Raw genomic sequence first — 18,900 nt, 5'->3', positions numbered from 1 at the left:
GTACTAAAATCTGTTTATATACAATCTTAAACCTCGCTCAATCTAATAATTAGCATCACTGGGGTCTGAATTTGGCAAAAGTCATGGATTGTTTGTTAAAGTTTTCACTATAAAATATTTCTCACAGGGATCTGTGTTTATACTTCAGTAGCTCTGCATTAGGAGAAGACATGATGTTGTGCTTGCAGATGCAGGCTTCCTGTTCCTTAAAACTTGCTGACTTTACTGCATGTCTTTTTACATCAAATGCAGTGATGGACATAATCCTTTTCTTGAATGAATAGACCTGGACAAATTACAGAAGCCTGAAAAATATTCAGCTCTTAAGGCTGAGTTTCAATTTGAGGTTAATTCCAAAGGCAAGTGCAAAACACTTGATATTTTGATTTTAGAAAAAGGAAGAAAACAACAACAAAAAAAAAGTTGTATGAGCATCTGCTTTAAGTGACATTATATAAATAAATTGTGCCTATTGTTGTCCCATTATTTTCATTTAAGGGACCTCTGGCTGAGATGGAAGGGTGTTTATGATCCAGAGATTGCAAGGGATGGTGGAGTCAGGGCCAGGAGGGGCTGGGGCCTTCGAGGTGGACTGAATACGCTGACTGGATTCCCAGTGGGGCCCAGTGGCAGGTCAAGGGACAACAGGCACATGCTGAAACACGGGAAATTTTGTCTGAACATGAGAAAACACTTCTTCACTCTGAGGGTGGTCCAATGCTGGAGCAGGGTGCCCAGAGAGGCTGTGAAGTCTTCATCCTTGGAGACATTCAAAACCCAGGTGGGCGTGACCATGAGCAACCTGCTGCAGTTGGCCCTGCTTGAACAGGGGGCTTGGACTCCCTTGCAACCTGTGCTTCTGTGTGGTGATTTAGGAGCAGAGGATACAGAGCAAGGCAGATGAGAAGGGAGAAGAAAGTTTTTCTATGGGCTTGAGAAGAGGAGGGACTTGGCTGTGCACTGGGAAGGGCTGGGTGCTCCCCAAGGAGAGTGACAAACACAGTACAGCAAAGCTCTGGGTTAAGAAGCATGGGGCAGGTCTGGGAAGAGGAGGGCTGGGCTGTGGCAGGGTAGGTGGAACAAGTAGCCACCTTGCTATACCCATTTCTTCTAGCTTGGATTTTGTCTTGAGAGAAGATCTATGGACATGACTGTCCTGCTCTTTTTGAGCCATCCTCAGAGGGTGATTTGTCACTTCACTATGACTTTTTGCAAGGGGGCTGGCCACACTATCCATCGCCTGGTCCTGTAGGTTCTTATTTGATTTCTTTTTGCTTTGTGTTTACTGCTGGAGACATAGTAGCCCTTGTCTGTTAGAAACTAGTGAAACGCTCTGTTTTAAATAGACAATATTAATAACAGAAAACAAGAGCAATTAAAAAGACAGATTTTAAAGAAAATAAATGCTTTAACTGCAGCTTGCTAACCAGGAAAGTACCCCCTGAGAAAGCGCCTGCCCTGGAGGCATCTCCTGGCCCTGTAGCTCAGTGCATGTAAATCTGCACTTTGTGGCAATGCTGAACTGGGACTGTGGCTGTTGGGAGTGAAACATTCCAGTTCCCTTTCAGCTTCCACAGTGCAGCGTGCAGTGTGTGTCTGTCCACTGCCCGCGTCAGTGCGGGCCCCTATCGAAGGACTCCACCTGGAGTACTGTGTCCAGTTCTGGAGCCCCCAACACAAGAAGGACATGGACCAGTTGGAGAAGGTCCAGAGGAGGGCCACGAAGATGATAAAAGGGCTGGAGCACCTCTCTTATGAGGACAAGCTGAGAGAGTTGGGGCTGTTCAGCCTGGAGAAGAGGAGGCTCCGGGGAGACCTGATAGCGGTCTTCCAGTACCTCAAGGGGGCCTATAAGAAAGATGGGGAAAGGCTGTTTGGTAGGGCCTGTTGCAGTAGGACGAGGGGTAATGGTTTTAAAATAGAGGGGGGTAGATTTAGATTGGAAATTAGGAAAAAAATTTTTACGATGTGAGTTATAGAACACTGGAACAGGTTGCCCAGAAAGGTGGTGGAGGCCCCATCCCTGGAAACGTTCAAGGCCAGGCTGGATGAGGCTCTGAGCAACCTGATCTAGTCGGGGATGTCCCTGCTTCTTGCAGGGGGATTGGACTAGATGACCTTTGAAGGTCCCTTCCAACCCTAACCATTCTATGATTCTATGATTCTATGACTTGTAGGGCACATTTCAACAAGTGATTTTTTAAAAAATCTTTTCTGTTATTTCAGAGCAGAAGAAAAGTTATCAGCATTACTTTAAGTAGCTGTTATCTGACTAACTGCATTTAAATTGTTGTTAATTCCAGCTAGTAAATGACAATGAGAAGTCAGTGAAGGGTTGGTTTGCTGATGAAATACAAATTCACATATGTGTTGCTTTCATTTGCATCTGTAATGCAGGGCTGAAGTTAAACTGAGTGAGCTATTTTATTCATAGAATATATTCTGTAAAAATAATTGCTCTGGTAAGAAGCAATTATTGCATACAATGAAAGCAATGTTCCAGAAGAGTCGTAACTCTCTGCACAGACACAAGAGATATTTGGAATAAGGGGCATGTTGAGCACATGATTAAGACTTAGTGGGACTTTCCACTGAGGTCTTTTCCCTTGGACCTGACACTGCATGCCGGGGGAGACAGTATGTTCATAGCTGGACACTTGATATCGCATATCCTTTTCTTGTGTAAGTGCTTAACCCTTTGCTTTTCCCTACCTGTAGTGTGTTGTACCAGTTTCAGTCAAGCACACAATTAGCAACAAGACAAATAATGATGCCTGGAAGCCTGTTTTTACAAATTTGTAAAGAGATGTGAGAATTGAGATCAGGGAAGGTGCCATACTGGACTGGGTTCATCCAGTGCACTGTTTGGTGTGAGCTGAAGAAAGGCACAAGAGTCTGTGTCATTTATTTCAGAATATCTTTTCTTGTAAGTTTTCATTTAAGAAGATTAAACTATTTGCACAATAAATATTTTTAATGCTGTTTGACTGAAGCTTGAAGGACCCGTGAGCCTTTGCCCTTGAGGTGCCCACAGGGGTCCTGCAGTGGTGGGGAGCCAGCCTTCATCAACTGAACGCAGGAGGTGGGTCGCTCCTTGTTCTTGAGGTTGTGGTTTGGCCAACCACCAAACCATCTTCCGTGAAGGATAAGTGGTGTCAAACACTACTTGTCTAGTGTAAACAGGGCCAGAGGCTAAAGTGGATAAATAACATTGACTGACAAGAGATAGAGCTAAGCAGAGCCTGTAGCCATCTGAAGGCTGATGGGTTTCATGAAGCATCAACCAGGGATGCTGGGAGGCAATCTGCTTACCCTGCAGGCTGAGCAGAGCCGTATGCACATGCTCTACTGCAAGCTGAAGCTCTTCAGTCTTGTTTGACAGCTGATTAGGTGGCGATAAGTAAACAAATCAGGTATGTCAAAAGGGCCACAAACCCTTTGACTTGAAGAAAGGAATGTGTCTCTGTGCTTAAATTTATTTAGAGGAGGAATGTCTCTGATGGCAGGGGAGAGTTGCTCTTTGGTGAAGTGAAGCCTGCTGGTTTTATCCACTTTGTGTATCTACAAACGCTGTGCTCAGCATGACCTTCTTGCCTCGACTGATGAAGTTGGTAAACTCTATGTGCCATCTAGTACTGGACACAAGCCCTTGAATCTTTCATCATACCGACGCCACAGAAGTGGCACAGTGCTTCCAAGTATTGAGATATTCACTGCTGTCTTTAGTCAGCAGAGAGAAGTGGGCACTGCTGGAGTTGGCAACTGCTGAACTGACAACAGAAATGTTCAGAAAATCAGTGCTCTCTAATCACATTGACCAGGACTTTCCTGGGATGAGTGCTGTGGAGGTTGGGAGCTGCAACCTTCATGTCTCCATCTTCTCCTTGCACTGCTGGAATTCAGCAGCTCTGCAGGTACACCTCTACAAGGGGAGAGGCTAGGAAGGGGGATACAAGGACCATGGCTCTGGGCAGTGTGGTCTGCTCAGAGGGAGGGCCTACAACTGGTATCAAGTTTCTGAGAAACTTGAATAGTGTTAATGTCTGATCATTTAATTGCCATGAAGTTACTGTGCCACTTATTATCACGCCCATCTGGAGTCACGGTTCTGCCATGGTGTTCCTACATTGGCCATCACTGGGCAGAAGGCATACACTGTAGTTACTGAGGTTTCTTTGTGTTTTGGCAGCACGGTGGTTTGCTGTAAGAGAAATCCTGTCAACCCGTAAGTGCCATGAGCTCCTAGTAAAGGTCTGCTGTACGTCCTAAGTTGAGTTCCCACAGGGAGCTGGATGTGGGAGTCTCTGCAGTTTTCCTCTTGTGACTTGTGTGCGGTTGGAAGGATGTTGGTGCAGTTGAATCTGCCATGAGGAGGGCAGGTGCCACCACCTTTTCCAGTCTTATTTTCTTCTGCCTGCTTAGGTAAGCCTTCTGTTACCATGACTAAATGCCTAAAGTTTTCTCTAGTGCTTTGTTTAGGAGAACATTTCCAAGGTGTCTGTCAAGTTTAAGAGCCTACTTCTCCTAAAAGCCAGTGGGACTATGCTTAAGTGCTTTGGTGGAGGCTTCCTCTTCACCATACATTTGTTCCTCAGGCTGGCCCTTATCCAGATAAGCCTTTTTTAATTTGGAAAACATTGCATTTCCAGGATGAGTTTTACTCTTCTGATGTTGAGTGTTCAGCAAATGAGACTGCAGAGTCCAGGCTTGCTGCCTGGAGCCTGCAGTCGTCTGAGCCTCATCATGGATGTCTGTGCCTGCAGCAACATGCCCCAAAGGGATTCCCAACACCGATCAAGCTTGCAGGTTCAGGAGGCCCTCTTGCTTGGATTGTTTTATTGACTCTTAGAAGCTCTTCTTTCTCAAGAAAAGCTATGTTAATCCAAACATTTACTAATTCTTGTGGTTAAGAATTTTTCTTTGTTCTAAGAGAGAAATTTTACATCTCCAGCTTGCTGAGCATGGAGGCTGGCTGGAACCCATGGAAAGAGGGGATAGGACACTACTGAAATGCTTCATCTTGCGAAAACTGAAATCCTTAAGAGACTACAGTTTTGTCCAGTGGAACTAGTGAAACAGATTTGAGTGGACTTGGTTTCCCCACTGACTCCACCAGTGTATTATATTTATGGCTGCAATGTCAGCTCATCCACTGTTAGGTACACGAATGTCCACAGAGGAAAATAAAAATAAAACTCTTGATTGAAGTTTTTCCCATGGTTTTATGTCTGCTAAGGAGTGTGCTCAACACAGCATTCTCTCGTCCGGTAGGGACCTTTGTAAGTTATCTCTTCCCTATCTTTTCCTTGCTGTCACACAGCACATGGGATAACTTTGTTTCTCCTGTCCCTTTGCTGATTGGGTTGAGATGGTTGACTGGTTCCTGAGTTACTGAGCAGACACACGCAGAGCATGTTCATGTGAACAGCTGAATTCCTCGGATACCTTCTTACGATGTTTTGTGGGTATTCCCTCATAGGCTTAGAAGTCCTTCTTAATTTTTCCCGTATGTACGATGAAATCATTGCTATTTATAATGTCAGATTTAACGTTCTTACTGTGTTGGACTGAGAAGTAATTTAAATTTGATCTTCCTCTTTCAACAATCAAATTTACTCCTACTCGTGACATTTTGGCATTAGATCACACATTATTAATGCAGATTATAATACAATGTCGGCAATGTTTACTAGTCTTCTAAGTCTCTCCGACTTATTTTTTATGCACATAAATCGGATATTTGTGTTTTTTTCTGGGACACACATGTTCCCTCTGATGCCAGTTTGCATGTGGTTTGTTGTGAGTCGGCCTTAATCCTAATCTGCAGTCCCTCAGAGTTGCGTAAAAAACTGATGACAGTTTGTTTATCATCTGTTTTTATATTTGTTATCCACCTCTGTTCACTTTTACATTTGAGGCTTTCGTGTGTGCTTTATGTGCAGTCCTGTGGCATAGATCCTTGGAAATGACCCTGATACTAGGATGCCAAAAAAAACCCAAACCGAAATATTTCAGGTATTTCCCTCAGTGTAGAAAATGCACACTTTTTTCCTTCTTCTAATATTTGATTATTTTTAAAAGGCATTTAAATAGATGGTTATTTAAATGTATTTAATTTAACCACAATGCTGATTTGGTTGCTTCCTTTATTTTTAAGTTCTCCTTGGATCATATGGAAAGGTAGTGTGTTCTGCTGGGATGTTTTTCAAATACAGTAGTGGCCCCATTTCATCACACAGTTGCATGCGTTTGGAACAGAGACTGCTCTCAGAATTTATCAAAGCCATTACACATATTCTGTTGAGCCATGGGGTTTGATGTTATTGAAAAAATAACACATTTAATTGGGATTTGATATGTCATTTGCACACAGTGAGTAGGTTGTCACACTGTGTTGGTAACTGTCTTAGGTTTGTGGATAAACAGTTTTATATTTAAAACTAAACGAACCAAACTGAAAACCAGACCAACAAAACCAAAATAAAAAAGAGGAGAATCGTCATCCTGGTCCTTTGCCAGTACTATACAGAAGGTGAGCTATACACTGCCGCTTATAAAATAACATTGCCTTATTTTCCAATTTCACTGAATATTGGAAGGGAAGTGGTTGTTGAAAATAGAAAATTTATTCTGCATCTTGTGTTGTAGGGAATGGGAATACCTTTTTGTTCTGTTGCTCCCTGTTACTACACGCCAGGTATTCAAGTAGAGTCCAGGACCTACTACCAGGGGAGAAACAGATACTGTGTTGCTTAGTATCTCAAGGCTCTGTTGTCTACAGAAGTTCCTGGTTCCTATGAGAAGAGAGGAGCCCAAGATTTGATATTTTTTTGAGATCATGAGGCTAATGAGGAGCAAACACTCAATCCTCTGAAGAGAGGTAGACACCTGCCTAGGATCCACAATCTCAGCCGTATCCTAGAATCAAGTGCTTAATTTAGGCTAATCCTTTCTTATTTTCATGATTGTACACAATATTATCTACATACCTCTTTCTGGGTGTAATACTCTACCGTTTCATAACTGCTGGAACTTCACGTCCGTTAGACGTGCCCCAGATGGGTGGCCTGGGAGAGGCCTTCCTCTGTTTATTGCTGAGTGTCTCCTCGGATCTGCCTCTTGCTGCCCATAGTGAGTGGCTTGCAGTGATCATCTACAGAGCAGTGCTGAAGCTAAGATCTTTGTTAAAATTGAAGTTGAAAGACATTGCATTCATGTAATGATTGGCTATCATGGTTCATGGTGTCCGTTTTAAAAAAGCAATCTGTCTTTTGAACTTCATCTCTCAGATGAGGACCAACGCAGACATAAAAAGATTTTTTAGTGGCAGAATTAAGTACTTGTTCCTCAGTCTTTCTTGTCATTTGTGTATGTGTGTGCACGTGTGTGTTTACTCAAGAAACTTAGTTGTTCTAGGTATTAATTAGGTAAAAATACTGCAGAAAAAGAATTTTTATGTGAAATGGGGTTGCATAAATGCAATAGGGACTACACAGAAGTATTTGAAAAATCAGTACAAGAGCAAATAATAATAAAAAGAAAAAATCTTCCTGCAATCAGTAAATCAGTCTGGTCTAAAATCCTCTTTATATGTTGAACACAACAAAAACCTTGACTTTTTTTTTCTGCTGGCAGACTCCTTCCTTTCTGTGCCAGTGCAATAAGGAAACAGGGAGTTGTGAAGAGGGAATGCGAGTGGAAAACCTGGAGCAAAAGGTGATATGAGCAGGCTATGAGGAGAACACTGAGGCCTTCCAGGCAGCTCAGATGTTCAGGGATCTTTTCCACTGTCTGACTGGCCGGTGCCAGTGCCTCCATGTCTGGGCTGCCTGACATAGTCCTGGTTCTCCCACCTGCATCGCGCTCTGGGCTGCTCTTCTCCCTGCCGCCCAGCCTCTCTCCTGGTGGGAAGGTGCTGGCATTTCCACAAATGAAGCACTTCAGACATTTCCTCCCAGTGGGACCTGCCTTTATTTGCTCTCCTGGGCTCTGATTGCCATGTAATCCAAGCCACAGACCCCAAGGGACCCTCCCTGTGGGACCCATGCCCCTTTGCCCACAGCCGTGGCTGCAAAGGTGCTGTTTCCGACAGTGGCATCATTTAGCGAAGGAGGTGGGAGCCTCTTTGGAAAAGTACCCTGCAGGTGGGTAATCATTCACACCTCTGTGTCAGGGACTTGATGTTGTAGCATCAGCGCAGGCTGTTCTGTTTGGTTGTTTGGGGGTTTGTTTGTACCTTAGTTACATGACCCTGTGAGATGAGGAGCTGAAGTTGTACCATCACAGTAGGTTCTCCCTGGTGTAATTGTGATGTCAACTTTTTTCACCAGAAACATTTGTTAAAGTTAGTTAAGGGTCAGTGAAGTTGAGCACAACAAGGCCAAAAAAAAGTGTGAAGCCAAGGAGCTGTAGCTCGGTGATACATGCTGCTATTCAGTTTCATTTTTCCCTAGATCCTAAAAAACCACCTTTTTCTTGGTGTCATGTCGATCGGTAATTGGCGTGGCAGCTGTTGGCAGAGCCGACAAAAACTAGAGAAGCTGGAGGTTGTCACAGCGTGGGTGACTGGAGCTCTTGCTGGGTTTTTAGGAGGGGACTAACGTGCCTACAGGCAAAATAAATCCCTTTTGAGGGTTGCTGAATAGCGTGGATTAACTACACAGTTGCTCAGCAGTTTCCAGTAGCACCTTAAATGCATTAAAATTTTTAGTGCCTTAAAAAACTTTCAGTGCCTTTACAGAACAGGGAACTTGGAAAGTAAAGTTTAACTAACGTGATAAAAATCCTTACCCATCTCTGAGGACCATGAAGATTATCCTTGACTTTCCCTGTAGAGGGGACCTGTTCCCTTTCTCCAGGAGGAGATAAGTGAGACCTCCCCTGTTGAGGGGAGCAGGTCAGGGCAGTGGGACAGGAGAACCTCACAGATGGGATGGATTTGTTTCCATCCAGGAGTTTCTCCTGTGGAAAATGAGGTTAAGTTAAAAATGAAATGTTTATCTAGTGACAAGAGAGAATAAAGATTTCTAGTTCAGTGGATCAGCATAAGGCACGTGTACAAATCTACTCCTTTTGGGAGCTCGCACTTTCCTGCTTGCACTGTTTTTCTTCAGAGAAATTACTCAAAAGCAGAAATCTACATCTGTATAAAAAATTAACATTTCATTGTCCACCTTCTCTCTTAAAAGTCAAACTGCGCTTTAGGTTTTAGATACACATGTCCTTACAAAACAAAGTAAAATACATGTATTATTTTTCTGCAGTAATAAATTGAGGAATAAAGAATATCTGTTCAAGATTGGCAATGGTTGAGGAGCACATCTCTTTCTCTGCAAAATGTGAATGCATAGCAGAGAGCTTTGAATGGCAAATATATTTGCTGCTTTAAAAATTTCATGCTGGCTTGTGGAGAAATGTATGGAAGCTACATTGTAAACTGGTCTAATGCTTGAACAATGTCTTGTGCCCGTTGTAAGGAAAGCACAGCAATGCTAACGCTTACACTTCCAGGAGATTTCATTTTACATTCTCTGTACACTAATTCATGTTATCTTCACCACTGTATTAGAAAGAGAAACTTTCTCAGAGGAAGAGATTAAATTTCTTGACCCTTCTTTGCAGAATAAACCAACAACAAAACTCAGGGTAGGAAACAGAATAGTTGCAGTTCTGCTAGCCAGCAAGCGTAACTATAAGGTTATGGTCTTACAAGAGCAATAAATCGGAAACAGATTTTAATGTTTTATCTAAGTCATTTTATGAAGTGTTTTAGGTAGACTTGAAAGAATTTCAGAGAAAGTCTTTTGGTGGCCTGTCAAGAGTCACCTTCCCCGCAAGGCGAAGCACTAACTTGGCAAGCCTAATGCTAATGAAACAGATTGTTATGAAATCTTTCCCAGATACTGCATGGGTTGTTTAGGCTTTTCGACTGCATTTGTGCGTCAGTGTAATGAGAACTTGGCAGAGGGCCTGGGCTCTGTGACACCTTCAAGGATATCATTGGAAAGCCCTGAGGTTTGGCATCTTCCTTGGAAACAACGTTGTGGGAAGTTCAGATCCGCTCTTCAGCCACTGGACATGAACACTAGGGTTTCTGTTCCAGAGGCTTGTGTTTAAAGATGCTAGGAGACTTATTGGTACATAATAGACACATTTCCTTTGTGAACTTGCCTTGGTTGCTGGAAAGCCGAGCCAGAATACTTGCTTTCCTCCCCATGCTGCAGCTTCTTGTTCAACTGTTATGACTGAAGCAGCTGTTACCAGCTGTAAATAGTCAAAATACCTAGTTCAGCTCTGGGACCAGCAAAACTGTGGTCGTTTTCAGAGGGTTTGTGCCACTGCCATTATAGCATTGTGGTCAAACCCAATTTGGACGTGTCTTCCTGGTGCTGAGCATGCATGCACATGACTGCAAATATTCATTACTATTGAACAGCCAGACCATTAATTCAGGTGCTTAAGTAGAGACTTGAGGAAATCTGGTTAGTCATTGCCTAAGCGTTGATTTGAGTCACTATGCACCCGTGTCCTGCCTACCAATGGAGAGAATAAAAGTTGCCTGTTAGAGAGTGTGTTGTGAGATGTCTCACCCCAGGGTACGGCCTCTCCTGTAGCTTTCTTCCAGAGATGAAATACAGTTAAGTGCTCCCAAAAGCCTGCTGGTCGTAAGTATTCTTGTGGTGTGTGTAGAACACAAAGAGACTGTTCAACATGTGGGGTGGAAGGCAGGGAAACAGTTGAAGAGCATTTTGTGCTGACAGAGGTTACTGGGAGAGGAGCTCAGTGTGCCTTGCAGGTGCCCCCTACCCTCTGCACCAGGACGGGGAGGACAAGGATGTCGGGCTCTCTGTGGCCTCTTGATCCCCCTCCTTCCTCGTGACACCTGTGGGCCAGGGTTGTTGAGGTTCCATACGGATGTTGGTGGGACACTGTATGATCTTGGGACTGCGTTCCCCCTCCCCAGGAGCAGTGGGATCGGCGTGGCAGGGGATGGCTGTGGCTCCGACCCGTACGTTCTTGGTTTTGCTGCCTCTGCACAGCCATTCCTATGGATGGCCCCCAACGTCTGGTAGCTCCCGACCATCAACTTACTGCTTGGCTGCTCTTGCCAGCACAAGCCAGGAAAATTCCTTTTGTCTGCGGGAGGATCGGAAGGAGCCAGCTTAGGGCTTTGTTTCTATGTTTGAACATTTTTAAATTACTGAGTGTTGGAAAAAAATAAGCTCAACGCACTTAAAAATGCACTTACAGAGGCTAGGAAACACTAGATCTAGATGACTTAGAAGAATAAAGAAGAAATAGGGAAAATATTTCTTTGGTTGCTAGGATGCCTTTTTATCACTGAAATCAGTGTGGTTTGGGGTTTTTCTTTCTATTTAGATGTGTGACTTATTTATTATGGTTAGAGCATTTGTACAGTGTATTCTGACAATAGATTTAAGTAAATGAGACACTTGGCTAGCACTTTGATATGAAAATTAGGTCTGAAGTGTGGATTGGCCCAGGATTTTAATTTTTCTTCAAAGGAAAAATAATGAAGAGAGTTAGTGATATAAATTCATGGTTATTCTTTATTGAAAATGCTTAAGTGGCATTTACTAGGACATTTGTCCCTGCAATTTATTCTCTTTGCACAGAAGCACTTTGCGTCTTGTGCAGCTGAGAAAAGGAGCGTGAATTCAAGGCAGATATTTCCCTGCTAGCGTTACAGCCCCGGGTGGAGGTTTTGTCATTACGGAGGAAAATATATGTCTGGTTCTTTGTCTCCTGCTTTTTTTTTTTTTTTGTGACAAAGGCATTCCCATTCGAGTCGCTCTGCTCCGTGCAAGCCCCCTCCGAGCCCCCGGGTTAGTGGCGGTCGGTCTTTGCAGTGTCCTGACGTCATCCAGTGTATGCATAAGCCCTGCCATTGTCTTTACGGAGAGCAGGGGCTGGGGATTGCAGTATCTGGTGGCCGCTACCTATTTATGCCTGCCGGTACCGCGGAAGGGACGCTGGCCTGCTCTTATCTCTTGGATTTAAAACAGAAGCTCCGGCTTTTTTTGGCTTGCCGAAGAAGGACCTTGTGCTGCGGTTGCAAGGAAAAGCTGTCTGCGGTGTGGAGCAGAGAAGGGGAGAGGAGAGGGGAATCTGGCAGCTTGGATAAGCCTGGACTGCATTGTCTGGCTTCATGACCCCTGCTGTGTAGCACTCATCCCTGCTCTCATACACTCCCTCTGTCTTCCACTCTTTTTTTCTTTCTTCTTTCCTTTTTAAAATAGCAGCATCTGGGGCCAGCCATGTTTGGCACTGAATCTTCATGTAAGTAAATGCATCCCACTTACATCGTTTTTCTGTTGAGAATAGGGCTTGTTTTATCCTCGCTGTTCCCACCGCACCCGCGTTCCTTTCGCCATAGGTCGCTGGCTAAAAGCTGCGGTCCTCGCCTGTTTATGAAGGGACGGAAGATGCCGGAGGGGAAGCACCTACCTCCGAACCGTGGGTGCATCCTCAGTGCCGGCAGCATAGGGCTGTCAGAGCTGCTGATTTCAAGCCGCTGAAAGATGAGGAGAAAAGGCAGTTTTGCTTGAATGTGTTAATTGATAAGATCGCATCTGTCCATGATCGGGACTTGCAAATGCTCTAATGAATGCACCGCTCAGATGATATGTCTGGGGACTGGGAATGCTGCAGCATTAGAGGAGCGAGAGCTGGGGGAGAGTGATTTAATCAGCAGGAAAGGACTCTCTGTCTCATTTGCTTAATTTTCATTTCTGGGAAAAAGGAGGCTTGCGTGGGATTGCTCCTGTAACTGGAGAATCCAGAATTAAATTAGGTGGAATTCTAAATATGAGGTGAAAAATGCAAAATAATAGGATAATTTATTTGTTTCTTCCTAATCTTTGTGCTGAAAAATCTTAACTGAGGCAGTCTGCTGTATAATAGCAGTGCAGACGCCTGTCATTGAAAGCCAGCCAGTTTTGCTTCAATAGGAACAATAATTACCTGCCTGGCAAATCTGGCTGTGAAGGAAGGCTGAGGGTTTATGTGTAAATAATGTCACTGGTGACAGTGCGGCGGTGTGGGGTCCAGTCTGATCCAGTGGTTATCAGGTGGCTGAAAAACAGAAGATAGTTGGTTTACACTGCATTTTGTGTGCAAATAATACCGTGTGTTGAAAACTTGTCTCATTTGGATATGAAGCAGCGGTGCTTCATATTTTTCAGGGCGTTATAACATGCGGCACGGTCTCCGTGCCATTAGGCTGGGACCCATTCTGCAGTTCAGCTCTTTGTGAGGGGTGGTAAGAGCATCGAGATGGCCCGTAATCACGTCCTCCTGGCTGTCAAAGCCCCGGGCGCCCAAAGGGTTAATCGGTCCTGTCGCCTGGCTCTGGCAACTCCCCACCTCCTCTGCCACAACGCCTGGTCAAGGTCAGGCAGCACAAAAACAAAATTTGCTTTTCGATTTCTTTTGTTTGGGGAACCATTTTCCATGCATGGTTGTAAACATGTTTGCAGCTCTGGGTCAGTGGAGCGTGAGCAGAGATGCCGAATACATCTCTTTATACACTGGCCAGGTCTGAAACTCCCAGCCTGTGTGTCTGTGGGGTCTGCCCCTGCAAAAATGCATATTTTTCAGCCCTGTTCATTTTCGTGGTCCTCTGTTGTTTTCTGAGGTGCATTAATAAACGGCTTGCTTGTCACATCGGGCTTTTGGCTAAAAGGCAACAGCAGCTGTGGCTGCTTTTGTTTCCATGGTTCCCACAATTCAGAAAAGGGCGACAGGAGCTTCCGTAACAGCCCCTACCCCTTTCCCAGAATGGTCTAGCAGTGTTAGGTGCCTTTAAAAAAGGGATTAAACCCAACAGGGCCAGTTGCCATCCATCCCAGCAGAGGTTGTGCCCAGTCTCTGCCAGCCAGGGCAGACGAAGGCGGAGCAATGGCCTCGCCTTTGTTCGGACTCCCATCCCCTGCGCCTCTGCCACCAGCCTGGACCTCGTACCCACAGGGCCACCTGGGACCCTGGAGTTCCTCTTTGGTTTGGATGGGCCGTCCCATCACCTGCTGTCAGCGGATGCCGGTGGACCGGAGGGGAACGGGGGCTGCTGGCCATGCCCCTGCACGCCTGCCTGTGCAGGGCAGCCCTTGCGTAACTAGCCCTGCACACAGCAGGAACGGCAGGTTTGCTTTCAAAGAAAGAAAATTGTATCAAAATAATTAAATTAAAATGCATGGCTAGGGGATTTTGGTCTTCCCTCTCCTCCTGTCTTCATATTCCCAAGCTGTCAAATGACAAGAGTGTGACTAATTTTTAATATTTTTCTGACTGGAGCAGTGGTGGGTCGACTAGACAGACCTGTATACTATTAAAATAAATTTATAAAATTCTACATCATCTAGTCCTTGAAAACATGACAGAACGCATTTCTACTGCTGTCCAAAAAGCATGAAATGAGCAGATTATTTTTTTTTTAATCCTACTGTTTATACTTAGTGTTTAGGCTTTTATTTCTTTTTTCTCTGATTAAAAAAAAAAACAAGATAAATGGTCAGAAGCAAATCCTGGTTTAGAACCTTTTGTTCTGTCACTTGGTATCAAAATATTTTAAATGTCAAATCAACTCTCATTCAGCAATCCTGGGGTTTTTTTTGTTTTTACCGGCAGTCAGAAGGGCAATAAGAGATAGTCTGAGGGACCCAGTAGAAACACAGGCATCTGCTTATCGCCTCCTGGATGCAGGGAAAGACAAACAGCCAGTGACGCCGGCCTGTGAAGGGGGATAAGGCAGGAGGCGATGCACAAACGACTGCTAACGCTCCAGCGTGTGATGAGCGAGGAAAGAGCGTGCAAAGCCCCAGCCCCATGAAGTGTCCATGCACGGGGTTGTGCTCTAGCAGGGTAGTTGCCGTGCGGTCATGCTCAGTGTTTTCCATCAGTCACGTGTCCTCTTTATAATCCCCACGGGAAACGTATGCGCCGGAGACCCTTCATCTTCGGTGCTTTTGTGCTGATCCACTTGCAGCTGCACCACCGGGGTGGTGGTGGGGGGGCTTTAATCATGGAGGGACAGCTCTCCATCCCACAGCACCTCTGCGGCTGACCTGAGAGATGGATCTGCTTGCCGTGTTTCACGTTCTATAGGAGCTAAAGAAAACTCAGTTTGATAAAGCATTGGGTTGAGGATGAAGTCTTACTGGAGGTGAAATGATGTTGCAGTGCTGCACCAAAGCAGGGAAGCAGTAGGGCTCTGAACAGGTGACGAGCTGGTCCCCGTGAGAAGGACACCCTCAGTCCAGGGAGAAGAGGTAACCCTAAGCCCAAAGGAAATAATTTGCAAACATCCCTCATCTAACTTGTAATACTTGCAGTTGCAGGCCTACAGGAGAGACAACACAGGCACAAATTAAACTGAAATGTGAGAACAGGTGCAGTCGGTGGGGCTCAGCAATGCTGGAGGGGTCGAGATGACATGGCTCCAGCAAATCTCTCTGTGTCATGAGAAGAGAAGGGACAGGATGCAGTTCGGATCCTGTAAAGTGAGCAAAGAGGTTCTCAGAGAGCCATTTTGTGTGTCTGAGAAGGTGCACCATGTGTGCTTCACATGCCCCAGGGTAACTCAGTAGGAAGCTGCAGGGAGGGAACCACATGCACACGTGTACACCACTTGCCCCAACACTGCTGAAAGGACCCAGATGCGTGCTGTGAAAGTCTGAGGTGATGTTCTCAGTAATGCTGCTCGTGTCAGGGTGTTTTAACCTAGCAGCAATGCTGAACTGTGAAGGTTATATGGGAGGTGCTCTTCCAGCCTGGGCAGTTCAGGGAAATGCTTATGATGGTCCACGTCTGGTAGATCAGCAGCTGCGCTCTGGAAAGCAGAGAGACTCTGGACCAAAGGAGAGCTGACCAAAGGGGAGGAGAAATGCAAAACCAAAGGGCAAGTGGAGCTTTCGTCTGTCGCGAGGCTAATGCTGGAAGGTTGCTCTCCACGGGGAGGCTGGGAAGTGCTATGGAGAAGGGGAAACCTTGCCCAGTTAAGTGTGCCAGGGAAAGCTGCTGTGCTTGTCCCAGGCTCCCTGAAGTGCCTTCTGCTCTGTCTGTTCAGAAAGTGCTTTTGTTCCTAGGCATTTTTTTTTTCCCGAACTCTCTTCTAGCCAGAATGCAATAGAGACCTTGTAGCAGCCCAGGGAGACCTTACAGCAGCCTTCCAGTACCTAAAGGGGACTTACAGGAAAGATGGGTAGCAGGGTCTGTTGTGACAGGACAAGGGGTAATGGTGTTAAACTAGAAGGAGGTAGATTTAGACTAGACATCAGGAAGAATATTTTTATTATGAGGGTGATGGAACACTGGAACAGGTTGTCCAGAGAAGTTTTGCATCCCTGGAAACATTCAAGGCCAGGCTGGATGAGGCTCTGAGCAACCTAATCTGGTTGGAGATGTCCCTGCTCCTTGCAGGGGGGCTGGACTAGATGATCTTTAAAGGTTCCTTCCAACTCTAATGATTCTGTGATCCTAAATGGGGTGGAAAGACAGACAAAACCTGACCACTTCTGCAGATAGTCAGTTTTGAGCATGTTGGGTCCCCCAGGCGGGTTCATGGGGTGATTAGATAAGCAGCAGCACAGGGGAAAATGAGACATGGCCATTTCAACTCTGGTGTGATGGTAGCTTTGGCGAGAGCAGGCTCCGCTGAACCAGCAGATGACCAGAATGCTCATTTCTAAAGCACACATAGCTCACTGGCATCCTGAATTGCCAAGACCAGTAATAATAGTAAGTACTCAGTAATTGTAAGTGATCAGATGACAGCCACAATTTCCCAGTGATGCTACGCTGATTTCTCAGGCAACTGGATATCAATGAGAGGTTACGGGAACATAGCAGAAGCTGTAACTTTAAATCAGTGTGCCTGGCTGCTGAGGTTCCCCCTGTTCCCCTTAGAGTCAGGATTGTTGCACAAATTGCAGAACTGGGTCAAAGAGAGGCTTGGCTACAGCAGCATAAAATGCCAGAATAAGCCTGGATTATGAAAGGGATTGAGATTGCGGGAGAGGTAATAAACTTGACAAATTAATCAGCAAAACTTCAAGATATTTGAAGGGAAAATGCAGTTCCACCCTCTACTTCACAGTAGATTTTTAGGGTTTACTGAGTGCTATTGTTGTTATTTTTAAAATAAATACATTTTTTAACAATATAAACATGAGATAAGAGAGGGTTCAGCATTTTCTGTGAACTCCTGTGTCTGTATTACTTTGTTAGATGCCTGAGGTGGTGTCTTCAAGAGCTTGGCTGTATGTGTGCTCAGGAGGACAGGGGCTTGAAGCTCAGCTCTCCTTCTCAGACAGGGCAGCCTGAATTTGCTCTGTTGAGCTGTTTACAAGCAGGCAGCTGTTTGGAAAGCTTAAGTGCACCTTGCCCTTTCTTCCTCCCGAAAGACAAAGTGAATGGAGACATCTGGCAGGCTAGATTTGACTCATGCATTTGACAGTCTTAGACAATGTGGCTCCTGCAGCCCTGCATTGCCTTTCCTATCTCATTGGTTTCGAGGTTGCAAGGATCTGATGGAAAGTTACTGAACACAATTCCAGTCTGCGATGCAGTTGCGTTCACACACGAGCTTCTGGAACAGGGAACAAATCTCCAGGTGCAGGCAGTGAATAGGGTAACCTTTTTTTTTCAGATTGTTGAATTGCAGTTTGTCCCTGCTATGGCTAAAAGCATAAGCTATAATTAGGGGGGGGGGGGGGCTGTGATTGGTCAAACGTGACAAAAGATCTTTCAGATTTAAGGCAAAAGTAATGGAATAATTTAGGTTGAAGGGATCAGCCCTTCCCTCAGAGCAGAACCAACCTCCAAGTTAGAAACAGGGAAAAATACCATCTCAATCCATTGGCATGTTTACAAAATGGTATGAGATCTAAATAAGTTTCAGCTTTGGCCAGTTTAATTTACAGGACCAGAAATAGGGATAAATCTTTATGCCCAAGGATGACTGAAAGATTACTGGAGTCCCTTTGGGCTGTGTGACCCAGATAGGAAGTGCAGTACATGCAGTGAGGAATGGGTCGTATTATTTGAGCTGGGGTAGAAGCAGTAGAGTTTCATGAAATTTAGGGGTAATTAATAGGTATGCCTAGTGAAAAACTTATTTGCAGAACAATCTGAATTGTGGTTTTTTTTGTCTTAGCTACCCTGCTTGATTCCTGAAGCACCAGGAAATGGTCTGTAAAGTGCAACTATGAAAAGAGCATGTGGGATTTGAGGAAACAGAGTATTCCAGGTTTCAAGATTGATGGATATCTTTCCTGTTGGGTGAAAATACTGATGTAACATCACTATTCAGACCCTTTCATATGAAGGTCACTATCTATAATGAGAGGTTACAGAGTCTTAGAAATGCCATTATGTTCCCTATTGTAAAGGATAGGATGCTGAGGCTCTATGATAGGGAAATAAGCTGTGCAATGACGGAGAAAAACACTTGCTACCCACAATCTGGTGTAGCTCAGTGGAAAACTGGTTGGCTTTGCTGTGTTTGATCAAGGTGAAGCTTAGGCTGAGAGATCCACTTAAGATGCTCAGAAATCAGGAGTGCAAGTGAACCCATATTCTGCCTAGACCAAGAAATGTGCCATTGCTTCGTGGCATTAGATGGAAAGTATTTTAGGAGTTCCTAGGCCTTTGTATGGTTTTTGTTTGGAAATGGCATTTTGAGGTATATCAAGTGTTTTGATCAGTACATGGGAAGTAGAAGGGAAATTCTTGTAAGACTACAAGGCAGCGATACAAAATTAAAGTCTGATGTGTTTGACCTCTTTTGAGAAATCCAGTGGCTGGTAAAATCTTTCCTCGGCACAGTGAAATGAAGGATGCTGAGGTGACCCTCAAAGCATGCTAGACAGTTTTTCAGCCTAA

The 18,900-nt window shown here is 44.8% G+C and overlaps 1 protein-coding gene across 2 annotated transcripts in view; it reads left to right on the top strand.

Moving 5' to 3' along the window:
- Positions 1-18,900, top strand: part of ST7 (suppression of tumorigenicity 7) — a 153,112-nt gene that overhangs the window by 29,416 nt on the left and 104,796 nt on the right. The window contains exon 1 of one of the 2 annotated variants that reach the window (XM_086747493.1): positions 11,779-12,300. The exons of the other annotated variant lie outside the window; for it this stretch is intronic. Coding sequence (XP_086603619.1) covers positions 12,279-12,300 — 22 coding nt within the window. The 5' untranslated portion in view covers positions 11,779-12,278. Of the gene's footprint in view, positions 1-11,778; positions 12,301-18,900 lie in introns of those variants that run through there. 2 annotated transcript variants of the gene reach the window in all.

Source organism: Chlamydotis macqueenii, chromosome 1 (genome assembly GCF_036417535.1).
Source record: "Chlamydotis macqueenii isolate bChlMac1 chromosome 1, bChlMac1.mat, whole genome shotgun sequence".
Taxonomy (NCBI): Eukaryota; Metazoa; Chordata; class Aves; order Otidiformes; family Otididae; genus Chlamydotis; species Chlamydotis macqueenii.
Note: the sequence above shows the minus strand (reverse complement) of the source record. Positions and strands in the feature narration are given on the sequence as shown.